General features: G+C 36.2%; 1 protein-coding gene across 1 annotated transcript in view; it reads right to left on the minus strand.

The window, feature by feature from the left end:
• The window catches only part of SHOC1 (shortage in chiasmata 1), an 88,699-nt gene that overhangs the window by 21,895 nt on the left and 39,765 nt on the right, over positions 1 to 27,039 (minus strand). The window contains exons 12-17 of the mRNA XM_004269336.3: positions 26,615 to 27,025; positions 23,357 to 23,485; positions 22,218 to 22,394; positions 17,216 to 17,320; positions 13,518 to 13,696; positions 3,766 to 3,838 (exon numbers count right to left, since the gene is read on the minus strand). Coding sequence (XP_004269384.3) covers positions 3,766 to 3,838; positions 13,518 to 13,696; positions 17,216 to 17,320; positions 22,218 to 22,394; positions 23,357 to 23,485; positions 26,615 to 27,025 — 1,074 coding nt within the window. The remainder of the gene's footprint in view (positions 1 to 3,765; positions 3,839 to 13,517; positions 13,697 to 17,215; positions 17,321 to 22,217; positions 22,395 to 23,356; positions 23,486 to 26,614; positions 27,026 to 27,039) is intronic.

Consider the following 27,039-nt stretch of genomic DNA (forward strand, 5'->3'; position numbering starts at 1 on the left):
AAAATTTAAGTACATAACTAAACAGCAAGAGACTATATTTCAGTGCAGTAGGAATTTTTTTTTCCTTTCTCCTTGCTGTATAAGAAAAAGAAGACTTCCTGGACACTACCTGTTTCATAGATTCACTCCTGCTTCTCAATTATAATTTAAATTACTTATATTATTTATGTTATATTTTAAACCAAATATAATAAACTTAAAAATTTTATTATACCCACATATACAGTTTATTTTTGGTACACATAATTGATTTAAGAGTAGCTAATTCTAGTAAAAATAAATTCTATACTCTATTAGTGAACTTTTGTCAACTGTAGAGTTCCCAAAAGTGTGATGTAATAATGGCAGAGTAATGTTTAATAATTTCATGTTTACTTGATATCACAGTAGTTTTGGTGATGATAAGAACGGAGTTAGTAGTATTTCTCTTTTATAATTTATGAGGTCATATTATTTAAAACCTAATCTCCTTAAGTGGTTTGTACTAGCTTTGATCCCAAAGCAGATTACTTGCTGAGCACATTACTAGGATCTTTCAAACACGTGGAACGATGGAACCACATCTTTATTTTCTAACACTAGACAGAAAGAAAAGGCCTAGCTTCTAGATACAGAGGATAGTTGCCAGTTACAGAGTAAAAACATTTTTCAGTATATAGAGTCAATATTTTTGTGTCAGCAGACCTTGTTGAAACAAAACAATAAGAGTAGTAATGATATAATCCCAAATGTCAGGAGAAATAGGAATGTTCGGCATGAAGCCTACATAAGAACCGAAATATATACAGCAATAATTTGCCACTATATCTTACGTGACATCAAAGGAAAATGTGTCTCATTAAGTAGGTTTAAGTATTCTTTTCTGTGGGGCAGGAATATTTCCTCAGCTTCTTCACAAAAATATTCCTTTGGTTATCCAAATCCCTTTGTCTTATTAATATTTTAAAATTTATTTTTTAGAATTTTTATTGGAGTATAGCTGATTTACAATGTTGTGTTAGTTTCAGGTGTACAGCAATCAGTTATACATATACATATATCCCCCTTTGTTTTATAATGCTAACATTGGTCAGCACAATATACACTACTATGTATAAAATAGATAACTAATGAGAACCTGCTGTATAGCACAGGGAACTCTACTCAGTGCTCTTTGGTGACCTAAATGGGAAGGAAATCCAAAAAAAAGAGGATATATGTATACATATAGCTGATTCACTTTGCAATACAGCAGAAACTAACACAACATTGCAACTATACCCCAATTAAAAAAAAAAGTTTCCAATTACCCTGATTGTCTAGACAACTGTGGCAGCTTCAGCTCCTCAATTGTTAAGTATTGCTCTAGCATTTTGGCACTAGTAAGGATCTTGTGATTTGGTAAATATGAATTTATCTTCCCAGGACTGGAAAACTGAATGAAATAATAAGATCCAAGCTTGAAAATTTGGACTCTAGCACATGATAACATTGTCAAGAAATAGCACCGTATAAGGCTCTGCTTAAAAGAGCTTTCCATTCTCACATTACTATTGATATGTTTTAATAGTTTACTAACTTCACAGAGTAGCAGATATTCGTCACAATACTTGCATATATTTCAGTTAAATCTTTCTCACTAGCCTTAGTCTAAGTAGGGTATATAGGGAGGTATTCATTAGCTTATTCATTTATTCAATAAATCTTTATGAGGTGCCTTCCATGTTCCAGGCATTTTTGTGGGTGCTGGAGATACAAATCAGGGCATGGTCATTACCTTCCAGAAGCTGAAATTTTAGTGAGGAAAACAGACAAGATAATCAGTTATTATAGCCCAGGATGGTAAGAAGTGTCTTAGAAGGATGTACATAATACCCTGAGAGTAGACAGGGAAAGTATTTAAATCAAGGTTTCCTAAACAAATGTTTTAACTAATTTTTAAAGGATGTGTAGGAGTTAGCTTCCTAAAGAAGAGAGAAGAGCATTATGATAGCAGGAACAGGAAGGGTAAAGGCATGGAGATAGGAGACAGCAAGATAAATAGTTTGGTAGGGTTAGAGCAAAGAAATATTTTGGGAGATGACAAAAGATGCAGTTCATAGAGGGAAGAGAATAAATAAAGGTTGACACAGTTTGAGGGTGGTATTTTATTTTATTTTTAAGACTGGAAGGCTTAAAGATTAAGAGAAAGAGTCATTAGAGAAGAAGGCTGGCTGGGAAATAACTGATGGAATAAAGTGTTTGAGACTGCATGAAGAGATGGGATCCACAGCACAAGTGATAGATTGGTTCTCAAAGGGTGGAGATTCACCTCCTCTGTAGAGAAAGGAGGAAAGATAAAACAATAGAAGAAATAAATATAAGTTTGTAGATGGTGGGGAAGATGAAACTGAGGAGGATTATTACTGGACTAAAGGACGTTAGAAGGCATAATTCCCTTCTCAAAATGAGGGGACGAGTGGCATGGTACGGGTTTATGGTACAGCCATTAGTATGATAGGAATGGGAACTAAGAACATATAGAAAGATAGTTAAGAATTATTAAAAGCCCTTATAAGTTCAGAGAACCTGATTTTGTAGTGGTACCAATCTATCTGATTTTCTCCAGTAATGCTCAGCAGCTCAGGTGTAGGAATAGAGAGATTAAATCTTGATTGATTGAGGGCTGAAGTTTAAATGGAAGGTATCAATACAATAGAAGAACAAGACTGATTAAAGTGATGGCCACCCCCAATTCTGGAAGGAGAAAAAAATGAAAAAAGGAGTTGACAATTTATAAATCTCTAGAATGCTGAAGATCATGAAAGAGCTAGAGGTAGCTGTAGACAGAGAACAATGTATCAGAGTTTAAAGTTTAGAGGCAGGACAGTTCTGTATTATCACAAGGTCGATAGCAAAGTGAAGGAGTGAATATCATATTTGTTGTGAAGGCCAACGAAACTAAAAGGTCAGGGTATTGAATGAATCATTCACATTAAAGACACCTAGGATAATGGCAGGACCAGGAATAAAGAGAGTACCATGAATCAGGTGCAAAACTGTCCATGGATGATTGTGGGGTAGTAGAGAATGACATGGCAATATGGCATAGCCTCAAAGGACAGAGGAATAAAGTTTTGGAAAGGATAATGGAAAGCAAGAAATGGCCTTCTCATCCCTATACATAGAGAGAGAAAATTATCAGCTTCTATATGAAAGGGATACAGGGGAAGCATTATCATCTAGGGAAAGTTGGGTTTCACTTAAGACAAGGGGATGAAGAAGGAGAAAAGTTTACATCTTAGCAATGGGTTCCACAGCACAAGGTGGAAAGGGTTGGCAAAGGGGGCAGTAGTGGGTAGAAGAGTTGAAAAATGACCCTGGAACAAGAAAGACTTAGGTTCAAATCCTGATTCCCTCACTTACTACCTGTGATTTTGGCGTGATACATCACTTTTATGAATTTTAGTTTCTTCATTTGTAAAAACTGACTTAATAAAACCTATTCATAGAGTTGTAAGTAGTCCATAATATTAGTGATTAGTAGATAATAAAAGGTGTCAATTGGTAATAATAATTAACAGTAATGATAATGTACATGTAAGTACATTGTAGTATATTTATATTGCAGACTAATATAGTCCACATTGATTTAAAAACTGATTAGATCCCACTGAATTATATATTTTTAAAGTATGAATTTTATGGTGTGTTAATCATATCTTAATTAAAAACTTGGTTAGATCAGTACATTTTTATATATTCAAGCATTTGTTATCAAATGAAGCATAATTTAAAACTCCCTACCTTCTATTTCGTTAAGGATTTTAATGAGTAAATGTTTTTCACCGTCTGAATCCATTCTTATTATAATCAGCACCTGTTCAAAAATAAGAATTTCATATACATGTATATCTGAATGATTATTCTTTTTCATATTCTTTTGCTACAGTGACAAAAATAACAAACTTAATTGGTTGCATGAAACTAACGACAATAAGGTGGCAAAGTAAATATTTGTGTTGCAAAAGATATCAGTGCTTGAACACAAAGGAATAAATTCTGGTAAGATCAAATATTAATGAGGAAAGTATTTTGGAGTAGGGCATTCTTAGTATTCCTCAAGAATTCCAATATAGGTGACTATATATAAGTTGTCTCTCCTGTACTGTAAGTGTTAAATTTAACCCAGGCAGGTTTGAATTGCTGGAGAAAACCAACGATTTGCTGCTATACTTTCCTACTTACCATTACAGTTTTGGGGGCGTGCAGGGTGGAGATAACAAATCAACCATAGGTTGTTTCCGTATCTTGGCTATTGTAAATAATGCTGCATGAACATAAGGGTGTATCTTTTCAAACTAGTGTTTTTGTATTCTTCGGTCAAATATCCGGAAGTGGGGTAGATGGTTCATATGGGAGTTCCATTCTTAATTTTTTGAGGCATCTCTATACTGTTTTCCATAGTGGCTGCACCAACTTATGTTCTCACCAACAGTGTATGAGGGTTCCCTTTTCTCCAAATTCTCACCAATATTTATTATTTCTTGCCTTTTTGATAATAGCCATTATGATAGGTGTGATGTGATATCTCATTGTGGTTTTGATTTGCATTTCCCTAACAATTAGTGATGTTGAACATCTCTTCATGTGCCTACTGGCCATCTGTATGTCTTTTTTGGGAAAATGTCTATGAAGCTCCTCTGCCCATTTTTAAATTTTTTTGTAGTTGTTGTTGAGTAGTATGAGTTCTTTATATATTTTGGATATTAACACCTTATTGAATATAGTAATTTGCAAATATCTTCTCCTATTCAATAAGCTGTCTCTTCATTTTGATGATGATTTTCTTTGCTGTGCAGAAGCTTTTTAGTTTGATGTAGTCCCATTTGTTTATTTTTGCTTTTGTTTCCCTTGCCTGAGGAGACATAACCAGAAAGATATTGCTCAGACTGATGTCAAAGAGTGTACTGCCTATGTTTTATCGTTTCAGGTCTTACATTCCAATCCTTAATCCATTTTGAGTTGATTTTTGTGTATGGTGTGAGACAGTGGTCTACTTTTTTTTTGTATGTGGCTGTCCAGTTTTCCCAACACCATTTATTGAAGAGACTATCCTTTCTCTATTGTTTCTTCTTTGTTCCTTTGTTGTAAATTAATTGTCCATATATGTGTGGGTTTATTTCTGGGCTCTCAATTCTGTTCCACTGACCTATGTATCTGTTTTTCTGCCAATACCATGCTCTTTTGATTACTATAGCTTTGTAATGTAGTTTGAAATCAGGGACTGTGGTGCCTCCAGCTTTGTTCTTTTTTCTCAGGATTGCTTTGACTAGTTATGGTCTTTTGTGGTTCCATATAAATTTTAGGATTTTTTTGTTCTATTTCTGTGGAAAAATGTCCTTGGGATTTTGATAGGGATTGCATTGAATATGTAGATTGTTTTAGGTAATATGGACATTTCAACAATGTTAATTCTTCCAATCCATGGGCATGGAATATCTTTCCATTTATTTGCATCTTTAATTTCCTTCAACAATATCTTATACTTTTCAGTGTACAGGTCTTTTACCTCCTTGGTTAAATTTATTCCTAGGTATTTTTTGTTCTTTTTGTTGTGATTGTAAATGGGATTGTCTTCTTAATTTCTCTTTCTGCTAGCTCATTTTTAGCATATAGAAATGCAATAGATTTTTTTTTTTTTTTTTTGCGCTACGCGGGCCTCTCACTTTTGTGGCCTCTCCCGTTGCGAAGCACAGGCTCTGGACGCGCAGGCTCAGCGGCCATGGCTCACAGGCCTAGCCGCTCTGCGGCATGTGGGATCTTCCCAGACCGGGGCACGAACCCATGTCCCCTGCATCGGCAGGTGGACTCTCAACCACTGTGCCACCAGGGAAGCCCACAATAGATTTTTATATGTTGATTTTGTACCCTGCAACTTTACTGTATTTGTTTTGTTATTTCTCATAGTTTTTTGGTGGAGTCTTTAGGGTTTTCTACATGTAAAATCATGTCACCTGCAACAGTGACAGTTTTACTTTTTCCTTTCCAATTTGGATGCATTTTATTTCTTTTTCTACCTAATTGCTCTGGCTATAATTTCTAATACTATATTGAATAATAGTGGTGAGAGTGGGCATCCTTGTCTTGTTCCTGATTTTAGAGGGACAGTTTTCAGCTTTTCACCATTGAGTATGATGTTAGCTGTGGGTTTGTCATATATGGCCTCTATCATGCTGAGATACACTCCTTCTACACCCATTTCATTGAGAGTTTTTTTTTTATCATAAATAGGTGTTGCATCTAGTCAAATGCTTTTTCTGCATCTATTGAGATGACCATATGTTTTTTATCTTTCATTTTGCTAAGATGTATCACACTGGTTTAAGAATATTGAACCATCTTTGCATCCCAGGAATAAATCCTACTTGATAATGCTATATGAACGTTTTAATGTATTGTATTTGGTTTGCTAATATTTTGTTCAGGATTTTTGCATCTATATTCATCAGAGATATTGGTCAGTAATGTATATTTTTTGTATTGTTTTTGTCTGGACTTGGTATCAGGGTAATGCTGGCCTTGTAAAATGAGTTAGAAAGTGTTCCCTCCTCTTCAATATTTTGGAAGAGTTTGAGAAGGATGGATATTAATTCTTCTTTGAATGTTCGGTAGAATTCACTTGTGAAGCCATCTGATTCTGGGCTTTTGTTTTTTAGGAGGTTTTTTTTTCATCACTGTTTTAATCTCTTTACTAGAAACTGGTCTATTAATTTTTCCATTTCTTCATAATTCAGTCTTGGAAGGTTACATGATTCTAAGAATTTCTTCATTTCTTCTAGGTTGTCCACTTTGTTGGTTACTAACTATTCAGAATATTCTCTTACAATCTTTGTATTTTTGTGGTATCCATTGTTATTTTTCTCCTTTATTTTCTAATTTTATTTATCAGAGCCTTCTCTTTTTTTTTCTTAGTGAGTCTGGTTAAAGGTTTGTCATTTTTATTTACCTTTTCAAAGAGCCAACTCTTAGTTTCGCTGATCTCTTCTATTGTCTTTTTAGTCTCTATTTTATTTATTTTTGCTCTGATCTTTATTATTTCCTTCCTTCTACTGACTTTGGGCTTCATTTGTTTTTTTTCTAGTTCCTTTAGGTGTAAGGTTAGATGATTTATTTGAGACTTTCTTGTTTCTTGAGATAGGCTTGTATTGATATAAACTTCCCTCTTAGTACTGCTTTTGCTGCATCCCATAGATTTTGGTATGTTGTATTTTCATTTTCATTTGTCTTAAGGTATTTCAAAAATTCTCCTTTGATTTCTTCATTGACCCAATAGTTGCTCAGTAGCATGTTGTTCAGTCTCCACATATCTGTGATATTTTCAGCTATCTTCTTATAGTCTCATAGTGTTGTGGTCGGAAAAGATGCTTGATATGATTTCAATCTTCTTAAATTTATTGAGACTTGTTTTGTGTCCCAACATACGGTTTACCCCTCAGAAAGTTCCATGTGTGCTTGAGAAGAATGTGTATTTTGTTGCAGTTGGATGGAATGTCCTATACCAAACTATCAAATCCATCCGGTTTAATGTTTCATTTAAGACCACTGTTTCCTTGTTGACTTTCTGTCTGGATGATCTATCTATTAATGTAATTGGGGTGTTAAAGTCACCTCCTATTATTGTGTTGCACCAATTTCTCCCTTTAGGTCTGTTAATAATTGCTTTATATATTTTGGTGCTCCTATATTAGGTGCATAGATATTACTAACTATTATGTCTTTTTTTGTTGTTTGTTTTACTATTATGTCTTTTTGATGAATTATCCCCTTTATCAGAATATAATGTCCTTCCTTGTCCCTTGTTACCTTTTTTTAGCTTAACGTGTATTTTGTCTGATATGAGTATGGCTACATCTGCTTTCTTTTGGCTGTCGTTTGTTTGGAGTATCATCTTCTATCACTTCACTTTGAGCCTATGTTTGTCTTTAGAGCTGAAGCGAGTCTGCCAGAGGCAGCATATACTTGGCTCTTGTTTTTTAATCCATCCAGTCACTTTGTGTCTTTTGATTGGTGAATCCAATCCATTTACACTTAGGGTGATTATTGATAGATGAGTACTGCCATTCTATATTTTGTTTTCTGGTTGTTCTATATCTCCATTGTTTCCTTTTCCTGTGTTTCTGTCTGCCATTTTGGTTTCGTAGTTTTCTATGATGTTTTTCTCAGTTTCCTCTTTTTTTTATGTTTTGTGTCTCTGTTTTAGATTTATGCTTGGTGGTTACCAAGAGGTTTGTGTGAAATGTATCATAGATAAAATAGTCCTATTTCTGCTGATAGTATCTTATCTTCATTTGCCTATATGGGTTCCCTTCTTTTCCTCTTCCCCTTTTATGTTTTTCTTGTCTCAAATTATTCCTTTTTATATTACATTTGTTACCAAATTGAAGTGGCTATTGTTTTTTTCCTGATATTTCTCCCTTTAACCTTTATGTTGTAATAAAGTATTTAAAAACCTATTCTGATACAGAGTTGCAATTTTCTGATTCTGTTCATCTATTTATCACCTTAAAGTTTTGTGTACTTTTGACTTTTTTTTCTGGCAGCAGAGCTCCTTTCAACATTTCTTATAAGGCAGGTCTAGTGTTGATAAAAATCCCTCAGCTTTTGTTTGTCTGGGAAAGCCCTTATTTCTCCTTCGTATCTGAATGATAACTTTGTTGGATAGAGTATTCTTGGATGACAGTTTTTATCTTTCAGTATTTTGAGAATGTCATTCCACTCCCTCCTGGCCTGTTGAGCTTCTGCTGAGAAATCTGCTGATCTGCTAATAGGGATTCCTTTGTAGGTTGCATCCTTTTTTCACTGACTGCATTTAAAATTCTTTTTCATTGACTTTTTATTTTTTTCCGGTACGCAGGTCTCTCACTGCTGTGGCCTCTTCCATTGCGGAGCACAGGCTCCAGACGCGCAGGCTCAGCAGCCATGGCTCACGGGCCTAGCTGCTCCGCGGCATGTGGGATCTTCTTGGACCGGGGCACGAACCTGCGTCCCCTGCATCGGCAGGCAGACTCTCAACCACTGAGCCACCAGGGAAGCCCTTTCATTGACTTTTGACAGTGTCTTGGAGAAGATCTTTTTGCATTGAGGCGATTAGGTGTTCTTGTAGCTTCATAGACTTGTATATCCAGTTCCTCCCCCAGGTTTGCGAAGTCCTCAGCTGTTATTTCTTTAAATAAACTCTCTGCTACCTTCTCTGTTTCTTCTTCTTCTGGGATAACCATTACCCTAATGTTGCCCTTCCTAAAAGAGTCAGATAACGCTCATAAAATTTCCCCCTTTTTTATATCTTAATTCTTTTTCCTCTTCTACCTGTACCATCTCTAGATTTCTGAATTTGAGCTCAATAATTCTTTCTTCCATATGGTCTTCTCTATTTCCAGTGCTTTCTAATGAATTCTCAATCTCATTTATTGAGCTCTTCAGCTTCAGAATTTCTGTTTGGTTCTTTTTTAGTTTCAGTCTCTTTGGTAAAGTATTCCTTCTGTTCATTAATTTTACTCCTGAGCTCATTGAACTGCCTTTCTGAGTTTTCTTGTAGCTTGTTGTTTCTTCATGACAGCTATTTTGAATTCTCTATCAGTTAGATTGCAACATTCCATGACTTTAAGTTTGATTTCTGATGAATTGTCATTTTGTTTTTGTGATACAGTGTTGCTGTGGTTCTTCATGGTGCCAGATAAGTTGTTCCTCAGCTGACACATCTGAAGTAGCGAACACCTTTCTTCTTCAGGTAAAAATAATTTTTTCTACTTGATTTTAATGAACCAACAAGTTATAAACTAGAAGCCGTTCTCTTTTTCTAAAAAAACATAAGACCCTGTTAGGAGATTTATTTATCACAAGGAAAAGATTTATCCAGCAAAAAAAATCTACTGAGACACAGCAGTTCCCTTTTCAGAGGTGCTGCAATAAAGAAGACAATAGCAATATCTTTACTGTTTAGGTCGATACAATTATTGGATGGGTGAAAGCAAGAAGCAAAAAATATAAATTTCACACTCAGTGACCTAGTAATTTGTCAGTCATTTTTCTTCATTAAACCTAATGCATCCTCTGGGACTGGGGCAGAGGATTCCAGAGAAACTGCACTCCTGGCCTGGCCATGCTCCAAATTCCATACCATCTTATCTATTCCTTTCTTTCTTTTTTAAATTTTCATTGAGGTATACTTGATTTACAATGTTGTATTAGCTTCAGTTATACAGCAAAGTGAATCAGTTATACATATATCCATTCTTTTTTTAGAGTCTTTTCCCGTATAGGCCATCACAGCATATTGAGTAGAGTTCCCTGTGCTATACAGTAGGTTATTATTAGTTGCCTATTTTATATATAGTAGTGAGTATATGTCAATCCCAATCTTCCAATTTATCCCTCCTCCCTTATCCCCTGTTAACCATGTTTGTTTTCTACATCTGTGACTCTATTTCTGTTTTGTAACTAAGTTCATTTATACCATTTTTTTAGATTCCACATATAAGTGGTATCATATATTTGTCTTTCTGTGTTTGACTTACTTCACTCAGAACGACAATCTCTAGGTCCATCCATGTTGCTGCAAATGGCATTATTTTGTTCTTTTTTATGGCTGAGTAATATTCCATTGTATATATGTGCCACATCTTCTTTATCTATTCCTCTGTTGATGGACATTTAGATTGCTTCCATGTCCTGGCTACTGTAAATAGCATTGCAATGAACACTGGGGTGCATGTATCTTTTCGAATTATGGTTTTCTCTGCGTATATGCCCAGGAGTGGGATTGCTGGGTCGTATGGTAGTTCTATTTTTAGTTTTTTAAGGAACCTCCATACTGTTCTCCATACTGGCTGTACCCCTTTACATTCCCACCAACAGTGTAGGAGGGTTCCCTTTTCTCCACACCCTCTCCAGCATTTACTGTTTGTAGATCTTTTTTTTTTTTTTTTTTTTTGCGGTACGCGGGCCTCTCACTGTTGTGGCCTCTCCCTTTGCAGAGCACAGGCTCCGGACGCACAGGCTCAGTGGCCATGGCTCACGGGCCTAGCCACTCCACGGCATGTGGGATCTTCCCAGACCGGGGCACGAACCCATGTCCCCTGCATCGGCAGGTGGACTCTCAACCACTACGCCACCAGGGAAGCCCTGTAGATCTTTTGATCATGGCCATTCTGACCCGTGTGAGGTGATACCTCATTGTAGTTTTGATCTGCATTTCTCTAATAATTAGTGAATTTTTTAAAGACTTATTTATTATTTATTTATTTAATTTATTTTTGGCTGCATTGGGTCTTAGTTGCGGCACTTCGGGCTCTTTGTTGCAGCGCATGGGCTTCTCACTAGTTTTCTCTTCTCTAGTTGTGGTGCACGGGTTCCAGAGTGCGTGGGGTCTGTAATTTGGGGCCTGCAGGCTCTCTAGTTGAGTCGTGTGAGCTCAGTAGTTGTGGCACGCGGGCTTAGCTGCCCCGCGGCATGTGGGATCTTAGTTCCCTGACCAGGCTTTGAACCTGTGTCCCTTGCATTGTAAGGTGGATTCTTTACCACTGGACTACCAGGGAAGTCCCTATTAGTGATGTTGAACATCTTTTCATGTGCTTTTTGGCCATCTGTATGTCTTCTTTGGAGAAATGTCTATTTGTATCTTCTGCTCATTTTTTGATTGGGTTGTTTGTTTTTTTGATATTGAGTTGCATGAGCTATTTGTATATTTTGGAGATTAATCTCTTGTCAGCTGCTTCATTTGCAAATATTTTCTCCCATTTTAAGGGTTGTCTTTTTGTTTTGTTTATGGTTTCCTTTGCTGTGTAAAAGCTTTTAAGTTTAATTAGATCCCATTTGTTTATTTTTGTTTTTATTTTCATTAGTCTAGGAGGTGGATCAAAAAAGATCTTGCTGAGATTTATGTCAAAGAGTGTTCTGCCTATGTTTTCCTCTAAGAGTTTTACAGTATCTGGCCTTACATTTAGGTCTTTAATCCATTTTGAATTTATTTTTGTGTATGGTGTTAGGAAATGTTCTAGTTTCATTCTTTAGCATATAGCTGTCCAGTTTTCCCAGCACCACTTACTGAAGAGGCTGTCTTTTCTCCATTGTAAATAGAAGCCTTTCTCTTATTTTCCAGTAGGTGGCACTATAGAACATTGTTTTCTCTTACCTGTGCTGCCTCTGGTTGTGTTTGAGTATTGGCACTTTCTACCCTCCGTGTCTACATCAGAGGGGTCACCCAAAGCATTTGTTGTCACTGCTTGTGCCTCTGGGGTTGTTGGTGCCTTGCTGTTTCTGGTGTTATTGATGTCACTGCCTGAGTACTAGGACGGTGGCCTCATTTGGGATCCCTGAGTCACAGGCTCTGCCACTGCAGGAGGAGCAGGAAGGCCGGGAGGAGGAACTGGGGTCATGTGTGCCGTTCCTTTTCTGGTGCTCTTGGGTTTCTGGGCTCACTCACTGCTGATGGAGGGTGGGGCGCCAGAGCTGTGGGTGGCTCTGAGCTGGAGGGACAGGGTCATAGGCCTCGTGCCACGGCTGCTCTAGCTATCTGTGGCTGTGGGTACCAGTGCAAGTGGGAGGCCGGGGTCATGTGGGATGCCGCCCTCGCTGCTACTGGGTTCTCTGGACTGGGGTTCAGCTGCTACAGCCCAGGGTCCAAAATTGCAGGCACTGCCTATGCTGATCCTCCAGTTCTGCCTCTTCTATGGGTTCCATTCCACCTATCTTTACAGGTACAGATGGGTGGAACTCTCCAGTGTCCTGGTGTTAGGCAAAGGCCCCTTTGTTGAGTTGTGGATGTTTTCCTGGTTGCAGATTGAAGGGGAGAGCCGAGAGAGCATCTCTTCCTGCCATGATGCTGACATCACTCCCCAATTTTAAATTTCTTACTGATTGATTTAATTTGTTTTAATGACAGGCAAGTTACCCAAGTAACCATAGAGTTGGGGATAAGAATATCCCCAGCAGGGACAGAGGAAAACGAAGAAAAAGGCCAAATTTGTTTCCAGATTTAGTGTAAAGATTTTGAGATGCTTTTCTGCTTGAAAATATTTTTTAAAGTATTTTCTCTTAAATCTTTACTTATGCAAACTTTGTTCAATGCTTGATGTAGAGTGGGCAAAAAATTTCCAACATAATCCAAGAAATAAACAAGTGCTTTTTTTTTAGAATTATATAAGATGAGATTCTGGCTCAATATCTAAAAATTAATTATTGTAGTTCTATTGTTGGTATGTGTTCATGAACTTACAAGTAGAAAACAAAATTTTTGAGATTTAAAGGATTAATCCACAGAAAACTATGTATAATAAAAATTAAAGTATTAAAAAATTCAAGACATATAAATAATGATGCCAATGATCCTTTCTCTGGGTCTGATTCTGTCCTGTTAACTTACTCAAGGAGAAAACTGTCAAGGGACCAAATAGTATATACTATACTATTTCATAATTTCAAATTAAATGCAAAAATTTATCTTACATCCAATTCTTATATAAGCTGATTGCTGTTATCTGCTTTATTTCAGTACTTACCTTAATTTGCTGTCCACTTTGCATCCAATTTAGTATCTGACATTGCAATTCTTGTATCTTGTAGCTGGTTTCAGGCTTTTTTTCCCTAATAAACTGTACAATCTCCAGTTGTCGCCAAATGTCATCCAAATAGGAGCCTAAGATGCTTTTGTAGATATCTTTTGCATTTGACAAATATCCTGTTAAAAACAAAAGTGGGAAAAAAAGCATGTCTTTTTGTTCTTTTAGAAACTGCATGGTAAAAACCTAAAAGGAAGTAAGGGTCATAGCAAAGACAGTTAAATTTCCCTTTACTACTTTTCTGATTTTGATCAAAGATAGAAACTAATGAAAACCTTAAGTTTAAGTGAAGCTGAGAAATATGTAGCAAATGTTTATTTTTAAGCTACATAATACCAATATAACTGGATATACTCTACATATTCTCTGAATATTTCTCATCCTTTCCTGCCTTCTGGCTTGTTAAATGCTATTGCCTTCTTCCTAAACCCTAGAATCTACACTTACATGCAAGTCCTGTGGTAATGCATTTCACTGAGATTTTCTTGGTATGCTATCGATACAGCTTTGCACTTGATTTCTGGTTATTTATGTATACGACTTAACAACCTCACTAGTCTATAAGCTCTCATAATCCATGATATTTAAGCATAATTAATTTATGTAGCTGCTAAAACAGCAGTGCCTAAATTCAGACTCACTAAAAGCAATTTTAAACACAGAATCCTGAGACCTATCCTTGAAGGTTCAAATTCAAGAAATCTAGATTGAGTCCCAGGGATTCCTATGTGTAAAACTTCTCCCAGTGATTCTACTGCACAGTGAATTTTGTGAATTACTGAAGTAGAGCACCTGGTAGAGTAACTTATGTAGATCAGGTATTCAATGAATATCTGGACAATAATAAATCAAAAAGTTAATGTTCATGTTCATATTTTTATACTATGTACATATTAATTATAATTTTATATTAATACAGCTAGAATGATGGGCAATTTAGAGACTGACTTACGTTCTTTCTGCTTACTAATCTCCAAACTTCCCACTGATTCTCCATACTGCCATTAGACGTAACCTTCTGAAAGACAAACCTAATCCAGTAGCTTCCCTGTTTCAATGGCTCCCTATCATTTACAGAGTAGTGACTGAACTCTTTTGTGTAGCTTAAAAGGCTTTTCATGATTTGGCTCTTTCTTACTTCTTCAGGCTTAGCCCTCTTTGCTTTCCACCTTGTACTCCTCAATTTAGCCACATGGAACTGTTTGTCATACACCCACTAAGTCATTCTTCTGGGCTCTTAATTCTGCCTACAATACCCTTTCATATTTTATTTACTTGGCGAACTCCTACTTATTTAAAAAAAAAATTCAGCTTGAAAGGGTAACAGTCACCATCCTTTGTGCCATTACTATGTATCTCTACTACAGTACCCATTACACAATACTGAATTTATTTCTGGGTTAAAGCCCAGAAGTGAAACTCTATACTTTTAACCTTGAAACTAATTACCTTGCTAGTTTGGGAGAAGAAGCAAATTGGAAGCTGGGAGAAAATACAGAATTCTGGGTCCAGGGTAGGCAGTCAGACCCACATGGACCTTTCTTCCTCTGTCACTATTCACAGAGAAAGAAAGGAGGACAACCTAACTTGCTCTTTGATTTTGAGAGGTTTAGAGGAGTGAGAAAGCCTTCTACTAAAAGTGTCCAAGGCAGCAAGGTTACTCATTATGGCTTGGTACCTAGGGTTTAAGAAGTTATGTTTTCCAACAAGGATTTTACTTTTATAAGTATTCCTCAAGGTAGCCAAATAGTAATGCCAAAGTTTGATTTAGTAAAGGCATTTCTTTGAGGAACAGAAACAATTCAGTTCAAGTATATAGCTCTCAATGGTCTCACTTAATCCTAGGGTAAAATATAGAGTACTTAAAGGTGAATATACTTTAAGCAATCCTCCATAAATATTATTTCTCTAATGCAAGATTTTGATAAGTATTGAGCACGAGTGAGTCACAACTGTACTCTCCCTGGAAGTCCAAATATTCTAGATTCTGACATTCTGCCTTACTATTATGCTTTTATAGTTAGCTTAGTTGTTGGTAGGACTGACAATCTTCTATGGCAGCTGAAAATTATAATGAAGACAGGTGACTGAACAGAAGCATGTGACACTACACCATTATACTAGCTACAGATACTGTAAACTAGGGCTATAGTTGTCTGGGAATGGAGACAAGACAACTTGATCCAGCATCAGCACTCAAATGCTTTAATTGGAGAAGAAAGGAAAAGCACCATGTTGGGCTTTCTAAAGGTAGCTGTAACTTAGTTATAATACCTGGCCAGATAATAATAATATAATACTTGGCCAAGTATTACAACTCCCAATGATGTAGAGGGAGTACAGTTGTAACTCGCTGCTGCCCAGTACTTATCCAAACCTTGGATTAGAGAAATAATATTTGTCTGAGTCACAGATAAGAAAAAATGTCTGCATCACAGATCAGAGAAAAAATATTTTCACTTTGTATATAATGGGTTCTAGAAACTTTAAATTATAAAACATAATCCTAAAAAGATACCATTACTAAACAAGTCTAAACAACCTGCAATAAGGGGCCTAAAACAGTGATGCAGTAAGACAGATACTTTAAGGATTTTAATAGTTTAGAAAAAAATTCCAAAATATTTAAAATTTTCAATACATTCAAAATAGTTTGATTTTTAATACTCAAGTAATTCATATCCTAACTTACATGCACAACTAAAAAAGAAATTGCAGAAGATCTTGCTATATAGCTATATTGCATCTAGCAAAGATTCGAAGACACAGATATTCAATGAGGACCTAAAATGTATATGTCAAAGTGTCATCTTACATTAAAAAGCAGTGCATAATAAAAAGAAATGAAATTGAGTTATTTGTAGCAAGGTAGATGGACCTAGAGACTGTCACACAGAGTGAAGTAAGTCAGAAAGAGAAAAACAAATACAGCATGCTAACACATATATATGGAATCTGAAAAAAAAAAATGGTTCTGATGAACCTAGGGGCAGGACAGGAATAAAGACGCAGATGTAGAGAATGGACTTGAGGACACGGGGAGGGGGAAGGGTAAGCTGGGACGAAGTGAGAGAGTGGCATGGACATATATATACTACCAAATGTAAAACAGATAGCTAGTGGGAAGCAGCCACATAGCACAGGGAGATCAGCTCGGTGTTTTGTGACCACCTAGAACGGTGGGATAGGGAGGGTGGGAGGGAGACGCAAGAGGGAGGAGATATGGGGATATATGTATATGTATAGCTGATTCACTTTGTTATACAGCAGAAACTAACACACCACTGTAAAGCAATTATACTCCAATAAAGATGCTGAAAAAAAATGCAGTGCATAATAATGATTACACAGTCAAATCCCTTAAGGCCATTAGGAGTCTGTAATTCAGGCCTAGAATAGAGAACCTTACACCTATTTTTCTAGGTGATGATTGTTGTTACAGAAAATTTCTTTTAATGAATATAAGGAGAATAAAATATATATTCCATGATAATTATGTCTATATATATAATGTTTAATGCAGGAAAAAAAACTACATAATTTCTTACAAAGTGCATCTTTTTCAGAAAAGTAAACGTTATTTCAGACAAAATATTTCAATAGGAAGAAAAGGGGAAATAAAAAATTTTCACACCAACCCAATGCTGTGTCCAAGCTACATGTTAAAAGGACATCTCTAATTGTTACCAAAAGGTGTAAGAGGGCAGCATACTTGAATGTCATTTCTCTTTCAACATTTTTACCTAGGTAAGCAAAAACATATTTAAAGACAGAATATACATTAGAATTTTAGAATATATATCAGAATACTTAACAATAATAGATAATTTATTATTGAGTGCTTACTATGTGCCAAGCTGTATATAATCTGTTTATTTCATTGAATCTCTAACAATAACCCTATCAGACAAGTTTACTATGATCTTGATTTTATGGATGAGAAAACAGTCTTAATGAGGTTAGGTAACTGCCCAAGGTCAATTTGTGCATAAATGATGGAGCTGGCATTCCAACCCCTACAGCTAACCTCAGAGTTCATACTTTGCTGCTTCCAAAGAATGTTCAATTATTTCTACTCTTGGTAGGAAGAAGGACAATGATTCCCAGTTATGTAACAAGAAGAAAATTAAACTCATAACTTGCCAACTGGTTTAGATAAAGGTGGAGGATCATAACGTAAAGCAATACATTGAAATGGAGGTAGACACCTGGGAATATTTGTCCAAAGATATGACTCAAACAAAAGAGGTACTTATAGGGACAAGACAATTATCTAATTAATACGTTCCATGTAGTTCCAAGCTTATTGAAGATGATAGATTGGATTTTACTGCATGCAAAAGTGCGGCCACGAAGACCGGATTCCAGGCCTAATTTATTATAAAGCAGAAACTAACACACCATTGTAAAGCAATTATACTCCAATAAAGATGTTTAAAAAAAAGTATGAAAACTATTGATTTAAGCAATGAAGATCAAAGCAAATAATCAGTGGTCACTGGGAATCAAGGAGCAACAGAAAAACCAGTTATGGGTAGTACCTCCAGCCCCTGGAAGGACTTGTGTAAACAAGTCAATCATGACCAGGAAGGGAAAAGAAGAGAGCAGAGAAACCAAATTTGGTATCATTTTCCTCTGTCTTTGGGAGAACATTTCTTACAGTGCAGATCCGCAGCTGATGAATTCTTTCAGCTTTTGTATGTCTGAACACACCTCTATTTCCCCTTTGTTTTTGTAATGTATTTTTGCCTAGTACAGAATAGGTTGGTGGTTTTTTCTTTCAGGTATTTTAAAGATGTTATTCCACCTTCTTTTCACTTGCACTATTTCTTTATTTTTAAAAATTTTTTTTAACATCTTTATTGGAGTATAATTGCTTTACAATTGTGTGTTAGTTTCTGCTTTATAACAAAGTGAATCAGTTATACATATTCATGTGTTCCCATATCTCTTCCCTCTTGTGTCTCCCTCCCTTCCACACTCCCTATCCCACCCCTCCAGGTGGTCACAAAGCACAGAGTTGATCTCCCTGTGCTATGCGGCTGCTTCCCACTAGCTATCTATTTTACATTTGGTACTGTATATATGTCCATGCCACTCTCTTTGTCACAGCTTACCCTTCCCCCTCCCCATATCCTCAAGTCCATTCACTAGTAGGTCTGTGTCTTTATTCCTGTCTTACCCCTAGGTTCTTCATGACCTTTTTTTCCCTTAGATTCCATATATATGTGTTAGCATACGGTATTTGTCTTTCTCTTTCTGACTTACTTCACTCTGTATGACAGACTCTAGGTCCATCCACCTCACTACAAATAACTCAGTTTCGTTTCTTTTTATGGCTGAGTAATATTCCATTGTATATATGTGCCACATCTTCTTTATCCATTCATCTGTTGATCGACACTTAGATTGCTTCCATCTCCTGGCTATTGTAAATAGTGCTGCAATGAACATTCTGGTACATGACTCTTTTTGAATTATGGTTTTCTCAGGGTATATGCCCAGTAGTGGGATTGCAAGGTCATATGGTAGTTCTATTTGTAGTTTTTTAAGGAACCTCCATACTGTTCTCCATAGTGGCTGTACCAAGTCACATTCCCAGCAGCAGTGCAAGAGTGTTCCCTTTTCTCCACACCCTCTCCAGCATTTATTGTTTCTAGATTTTTTGATGATGGCCATTCTGACCAGTGTGAGATGATATCTCATTGTAGTTTCAATTTGCATTTCTTCTAACACATGAAAGAATGCTCAACATCACTTGCACTATTTCTGACAAGAAATTTGACGTCAACCTTGTTATTGTTTCTCTTTTGCAGCATATATTTTTTTCCTTCTGGCTGCTCCTACAATTTTCTCTTTATCACTGGTTTTGAGCAACTTGATTATAATATGCCTTGGTGTAGCTTTATTATGCTTCTTGTGCTTAGGGTTCATTGAGTTTCTTGGATCTGTGGGTTTGTAGTTTTCACTGAGTTTGGCAAAATTTCAGTCATTATTTCTTCAAATATTTTATCTGTTTACCTCCTTTTGCCTCTCCTTTGAGAACTCTAATGCTAGTATATAAGGCTATTTGAAGTTGTTTCACAGCCCACTATGCTCTTTTCTTTCCTTCTTTTTTATTCTTTTATCCACCTGGGTTTTATTTTAGATAGTTTCTATTGCTATGCTTACAAGTTAGCTAGTCTTTTCTTCTGCAATATTTAATCTGCCATTAACTCCATCCAGTGTATTTTTCATCTCATGCATTGTAGTTTATTCTCTAAAACTACGATTTGCATCTCTTTTATGTCTCTAGCTTATTGAATGTATGGAATACAGTTATAATAAGTTTCAGTGTCCTCTCTGTTAATTCTAACATCTTTGTCAGCTCTGAGTTTGTTTTGATTGATTATTCTCCTTATGGGCTGTGTTTTCCTGTCTCTTGTTATGCTTGACAATCTTTGATCAGATGTCAAACATTGTGAATTTTACCTTGTTAGTGCTAAATATTTCTGTATTCATATAAATAGTCTTAAGCTTTGTTCTGGGATGCAGTTAAGTTCCTTGGAAATAGTTTGATAACTTTGAGTCTTGCTTTTATGATTTTTTTAGGCAGGTCCAGAGCAGTGCTAAATCTAGGGATAATTATTCCCCACTACTGAGACAAGACTTCTCTAAGTATGGTGATCAATACTCCATGAACTATGAGATTTTCTAGTCTGGCTAGTGGGAACAGACATTATTTCCTGCCCCGTGTGAATTCAGAGTACTATTCCCTCTAATCCTTTCAGATGGTTTGTTTCCCAATCTCTTGTAGGTTAGTTCCTCACATATACATTTATTTTTTTTGAGATGGCTGTTCTTTTTTTTTTTCCGTATTCTTTTCCATTATGGTTTATCACAGGATATTGAATATAGTTTCCTGTGCTATACACTAGGACCTTGTTGTTTACCCATTCTCTATATTATAGTTTGCATCTGCTAATCCCAAATTCCTAATCCATCCTTCCCCCACCCCACCCCCTTGGCAGCCACAAGACTGTTCTCTATGTCTGTGAGTCTGTTTCTGTTTCATAGATAAGTTCACTTGTGTTATCTTTTAGATTCTACATATAAGTGATATCATATGGTGTTTGTCTTTCTCTGTCTGACTTACTTTACTTAGTATGATAATCTCTAGGTCCATCCATGTTGCTGCAAATGACGTTATTTCATTCTTTTTTTATGGCTGAGTAGTATTCGATTGTATATATGTACCACATCTTCTTTATCCATTCATCTGTCAGTGGGCATTTAGGTTGTTTCTATGTTTTGGCTGTTGTCCTCACATATACTCTTGGATCAGTACTCTGCTGAATACATCAGGGAGACTCTGCAAATTTCTAGCACTCTTCTTGTGAAGCTCTCTGCTCTCTAACCTTCTATCTTTTTTAAAAAATTTATTTATTTTTAGCTGCATTGGGTCTTCATTGCTGTGCATGGGCTTTCTCTAGTTGTGGCGAGCAGGGGCTACTCTTCACTGCGGTGTGCAGGCTTCTCATCGCAGTGGCTTTCCTTGTTGCAGAGCACGGGCTCTAGGTGCACAGGCTTCATTAGTTGTAGCACGTGGGCTCAGTAGTTGTGGCTCGTGGGCACAGTAGTTGTGGCTTGCAGGCTCTAGAGCTCAGGCTCAGTAGTTGTGGCACACGAGTTTAGTTGTTCCGCGGCATGTGGGATCTTCCCAGACCAGGGCTCAAACCCATGTCCCCTGCATTGGCAGGCAGATTCTTAACCACTCTGCCACCAGGGAAGCCCCTAACCTTCTATCCTTTGAAATTTAGTTGCCTTGGTCTCCCTGGACTCTTAGCTCTGCTTCTTCAACTCAGATTGTCCACTGAGCTCTGCCTCTGGTACCTCTCCCTGTGCCATGGCCTGACATTTCTTTCAAGGCAGTAAGCTAGGGCAATGGTAGGGCTCACCTCACTTGTCTCCCATCTCTCAGGAATCATTGTGCTTCGTTGCCTGATGTCTAGGATCTTAAAAACTGGTTTCATCTATTTTGTCTTTGTCTTTTTGTTTGTTGTTGTTATTTCTGGAAGGAGGGTAAATTCAATCCCTGTTACTCCATTTTGGCCAGAAGCAAAAGTCCAGGATTGACTTTAATCAATTTACTTGTTGACCTCCCCCCACCTATTTGGGAGGGACCTAAGTGGTTCAGATGCTAACAGTAACAGGGTTAATTTGGTTTCTGCAATAGGAATCTGTCAAGTAATATATATGTCAACTAGGAGCTTTACTGAGAAGCAATGCCAGATGATACAGGTTTCCCCCACTATCTGAAAATAGAGAGTTCCTATGAAACCTTTTGTAAGCTGAAATGGAGTAAAGAAGCAAATACCTTTTTTCATAAAAACGAAAATCCTCTTTGATTTCTTTCAGTTAGTGAAGACAGATATTAATGTAGGTCTTCATAAAATCAAAGTGACATAAAGCAAACATGAAAAGCAGGCGACACTTGTATTTCTTACCTTTTTATCCTTGCTTAGCTGATTTTCCAGCATTGGTCTGTGGGTGTCATATGCTGAATTACAGTTATGCCTCCATCTATGACTAATTTCTGCATTTTCTAATAATCCATAAATTTATATCCTTTAAAATAATGTGACTTTTATTTGTACTCACCTTGGTGAATAGCATCACTTATTACTTTTTCTTGTTGTTTTAAGAGGAACCTTGTTTGGTCAAAAATGACAGTGTCAAATTTCCAGTTAGCAGCAGGAAGAGTACAGAGGCATACAAGTTTTTTTAAGATAGGAGAAGCTGCTGCTTCTAGGAGACAGTATGCTTGGCACTGGCTATCTGCAAAAATAGAAGCATTAAAGGCAGTGTTTTTATAAGGATGGTATGTTCTTTTTGACAAATCAATCATACATGTTACTTCATGGAAACCTGAACTCTATCCAAATTCTTTTCTGAGTTAAAAATCATTAGATTCTATAGAGGCTTATTTTAGGATATTTATTCTAAATAAACTAGTAAAAACACAACCAAAAAAACCCTCTGTAGAATTAATATAATTTTATGGTTATCTTGTTTATTAGAAATGATTTATTCAGTGACTAATTTGGCAGGGCAAGTATGAGGAAGAGAATCACAATTTTTTTCTTCTCCCTCCACTATTAGCTTACAACCTTAAGATGAACACATTTATAACAATGACAAATTGTTTTTAGTTTTCACTAGAATATCAATATTTAAAGATCTGCATTGTCATCTAAAGGTCATAAATGAAATTTAGCCAAAAGAATGAAATGATATTCAAGAACTAGTGTCATATTTCCTTATCGATTTTAATAGTGAGCATGATGTTCTTAAGGGGTCAGTGTAAAGAATATTTTTCTTTACAGCAGAACAAATAATTTTAATTGGTATAGGAATCAATAATAACTTATTTACACCACCTTGATGGTAGGTAAGAGAACGGAGAGGGCAACCATCAACAGTTCATTTTTCCAGACTGGGAAGAAAACTCTGAGTGAGGAGCTGCAGTTTGCTGTTCTCTGATGCATGTAGGGAAGCAGCAGTTTAAATGAAGGAAGAAATAACACTTAGTGGACTGGAATAGGGCGATGGGGAGGGAGGGGCAGAGGCAGTGAATAAGGCACTCCAGGTTTGGAAATAACCTGAAAGTAGGACTGGAATGAAGAAATATCTGAAACAAGTGAAGAAAATTACATGGAAAATAAGGTGTGTCCTAGATACCCAGGAAAGTGCTTTCAAATTTACTTAATTTGAATGTATTTAAAAAGCATAATGCATACCTGATGCTTGAATTTCAATGACATTATCTGCTCTCCTTTCCTGATTTGCTTTCTCTAGTGTTTCATTAGTACAAACAATAGGATTTTCTTCTTGAAGAGTTAAAGAATGTTCTTCTTTGTCTTGAAGTTCTAATAAAAATATTAATTTGCATTGTTCAGGGAAACTTAATGTTGATTAAAATGCTCTCTTGTAATATGATCATAATTGCTAAAATTCTTTGAAATGCATCAGTATTAAATTGAGCAACTATTCAGGTCAATGGACTTACTGTGCTGGGTAGGAAGCTGAATGGTAATAAAGGAAGGAACTTTGGCATCAGATCAGTGTTTCAATCCCAGTTCTGACACTAGCCTCAGTTTCCTCATATGTAAAATATTGATTAATATACCTATTTCGAATATTGTTATAAGGTGTTATAAATACCAAGGATGATTCCTGACACCTAAAGGGCACATACTGTTCTACATCATTTCTCTGTGACTGTCCACAGACCCTTCCTCTGTTACTAATTCTCTCCTATGCCCCAAACCCTATCTGTCTCCATCCTTTCTTAATAAGGTCATTTCTTACTACTTACCCTTTAGCTCCCAGGCATTTTCTACAGGAAGCCTTATAAAACTGCCCACTCGGGGCTTCCCTGGTGGCGCAGTGGTTGAGAGTCTGCCTGCCGATGCAGGGGACGCGGGTTCGTGCCCCGGTCCAGGAAGATCCCACATGCCATGGAGCGGCTGGGCCCGTGAGCCATGGCCGCTGAGCCTGCGTGTCCGGAGCCTGTACTCCGCAACGGGAGAGGCCACAGCAGTGAGAGGCCCGCGTACCGCAAAAAAACCCCAAAACACTGCCCACTCTACTTCCAGGCCAGCAAAGTGCCGCTCCTTTTTGTTTCCTCAGCACTTGGCATAGTCTCCTGGCACTGACAATGTTGTATGGAAATTATCTGCATGTCTGGTCCACTGTAAGCTTCTCATGGTCAGCAACGTTATCATATTTATCTCTGATATGTGATTTAGTGCCTGGCACACAAGTTTCAATAACTGTAGTTTTCTTCCTTTGTTTGTAAGTATTGTAGAGGATTAAAAAAATATATATATATATAATTTATTTATGATTAGAGTTATATTAACTAGATTGCAATGTTATCCATTAATAATATGATTACAAGATAATTTTAGAAAAACACTGCCATCTTGAAACGTTTGAATATATGAGCTTTAAATACACAGTGAAAAAAAAGAGTAAAATATCCTAAACTAGCTTTTTATTATTTTCAAGTATACTTTTTATTAACTATAAGTAATTTAAATAGCTATGATTAAATACTACAAATTATTAGAGTTTTTGAGGGGGCCTAATAAGTTGTAGCATTCTTTCTCACCCCTGTATCAACAAGAAGTAAAATATATATATCAAAATATTACCTCTGTTACTAATAAAAACTAAGTTGGAGAAAGGAGCTTAGTTTGAGAGTCAAAAGAGCTTTTTAATTAAACAACAGAATTAGAGTTACCTACCCTGCCCCAGACTATACTGTACTGGGCTAGGATTCTGCACTATTGGGGAACTGCTTGGGAAAGATTCATGACATAGAGAAGCAGAGGAGAATGCCTGTTACTTGTGAGGCAGCTCATTCCTACAAGCTTATGCCCAATTTATTCTTTTTCAAATTTACAATACAGATAATTAATTTCAGTGCCTCTGGGGAGAACACATTAAAGGGCAAAGAGGCCAGGAACATAATACTATAGAGAAAAAATCAGGAGTACAGAGCATTCCCACCTAACATCAGTATTCCTTTAATTGTTTAATTAATGGCTAACTTTTAAAATAAGAAAATATTCTTTTTATCTTTGTCTCCTTTCTTGTTGCTTTCTCTCATTTTCTGTTGCCAATATACCTTGTTACAAGACATCATCACAAGTATGAAAACCAGAAAAGGGTGTCAGTGCTAATTTTGGATTGGTTTCCTTTTTTTGTTTGTTTTTTGGCCTCAAATATGAATAGAATCTGAAAACATTCACAAACCTGAAAAAAACAAATCTTTAAAAAATTCCTATTTATGCATCACATTCATAAGATAATTCTTTATATTTTCCTCATTCTTTCATGTAGAAATTATACTCTGAATTATGGTGCAAATTGGTTAGAAAGATCTGTTACATATAGAATTGTCACCTAACAAGGTAAGTTATAATGCGGTCAAACAATTACACAAAAAGAAACTTTATGACAAATATATATAAACATAAAGGGTCACAAAATTCTGAGATCTTTAAATACTTTTCTGAATTTTTGTTGAGTTTTTCATTGTAAAAATGCACTGATGGACAAAGTAATATAACTTTATATAGATCTATAAAAGGCTGTCATATCATGCTGCACACAAAGAACAAGCACTCTTTTCTGCTTTTCTGTGTCATGACTTTTTCCCAAGCAGCTCCCCAACCATGGGGAATCCTGGCCCAGTCCAGCATAGTCTGGGTCTGGGTAGGTACTCTGACCAATTCTGGTGTTTAGTTAGCAAGCTCATTGGACTCTCAAACTAATTTCTGGTATATATTTTACTTCTTGTCTTATTTTACAGTTTATTCAGGGGCAAGACCTTATGTACATTAACAGTATCAATATATACGACAGTAAGACCTAGGTATACTCTAACTCTCACAAATAAATATTTTTGTACTTATTTCATTTGGGTAAGCTGTGTCAAACACATTCTAGAATACTAGAATTTTATTTTTTTACCAGAAGTGAAATGATATGACGCATTATACTACTTTGATATGTTTATAAGCGATGAATGTAAAACAGTTACAACTCAAACAGAAACTCTTTGATAAAGTTAAAAAGAGTAATAGGCAATCAAACAGGCAAAAGGTTCTTAAGTACACATTAAAATAAAAGTTAAAATATGGAGGTAGAACTGTGAGCTAAAAGAGAAAAAAGAATGGCAGAATGATCAGCAAAAGTTAGAAATGTTATGAATCTGTATGACCAAGTTGTAGAAAGTAAGTTTTTACAAATAGTGGCTTTTCTTAAAAGTTCAAATGCACTTTTAAATTTTTTGGAAAATACATATCTACATCTATATCTGTATATCCCATATCTATCTCCGTATATAATGTGTCATGAATCAATGACATTTTCTTTGAAGAATAATGTGTTTTATCTGAAGAGCTTTATTTCTTTACCTTCTATAATAAATTATACATTTAGTCCTTGAAGCTATCATACCTACACCAAAATATTAAATTACTCACCGTCTTTTCCATCGTCTGTGACTTCAGTCTTTGAGGTGCAAGTCTTATACTTATTTCGCAGCATAATAAAGTCATTCAAAAGGTCCAAATTATTCTCCTGTTTTTTACCATGTTTAAAAGATGCTTCTTCAATTTTGGAAGAGGAAGATGATTCAGTAGATGGTACTGTGCTGTCAAGTTCCAAGTAATCTTCATTTTCTTTAGTTCGGATTATTCTATAACCTAGTTCTAGGTCAATCTTTGGCTTTTCTTCTTTTCGTGGTCTTTCAACAGCAACATATTCATCAGAAAAATACGAGTCTGTTACTGCTTTTGACAGAGGTGGAGTCTTTTGTGAAGGTGATAAATGATCGTTTGTAGATATCTCAATAAGTTTAATAGGTGAGGAACAACTTTTATGTTCTAGCCATGCTGAAAACAGAAAA

This window comes from Orcinus orca, chromosome 6 (assembly GCF_937001465.1).
Source record: "Orcinus orca chromosome 6, mOrcOrc1.1, whole genome shotgun sequence".
Taxonomy (NCBI): domain Eukaryota; kingdom Metazoa; phylum Chordata; class Mammalia; order Artiodactyla; family Delphinidae; genus Orcinus; species Orcinus orca.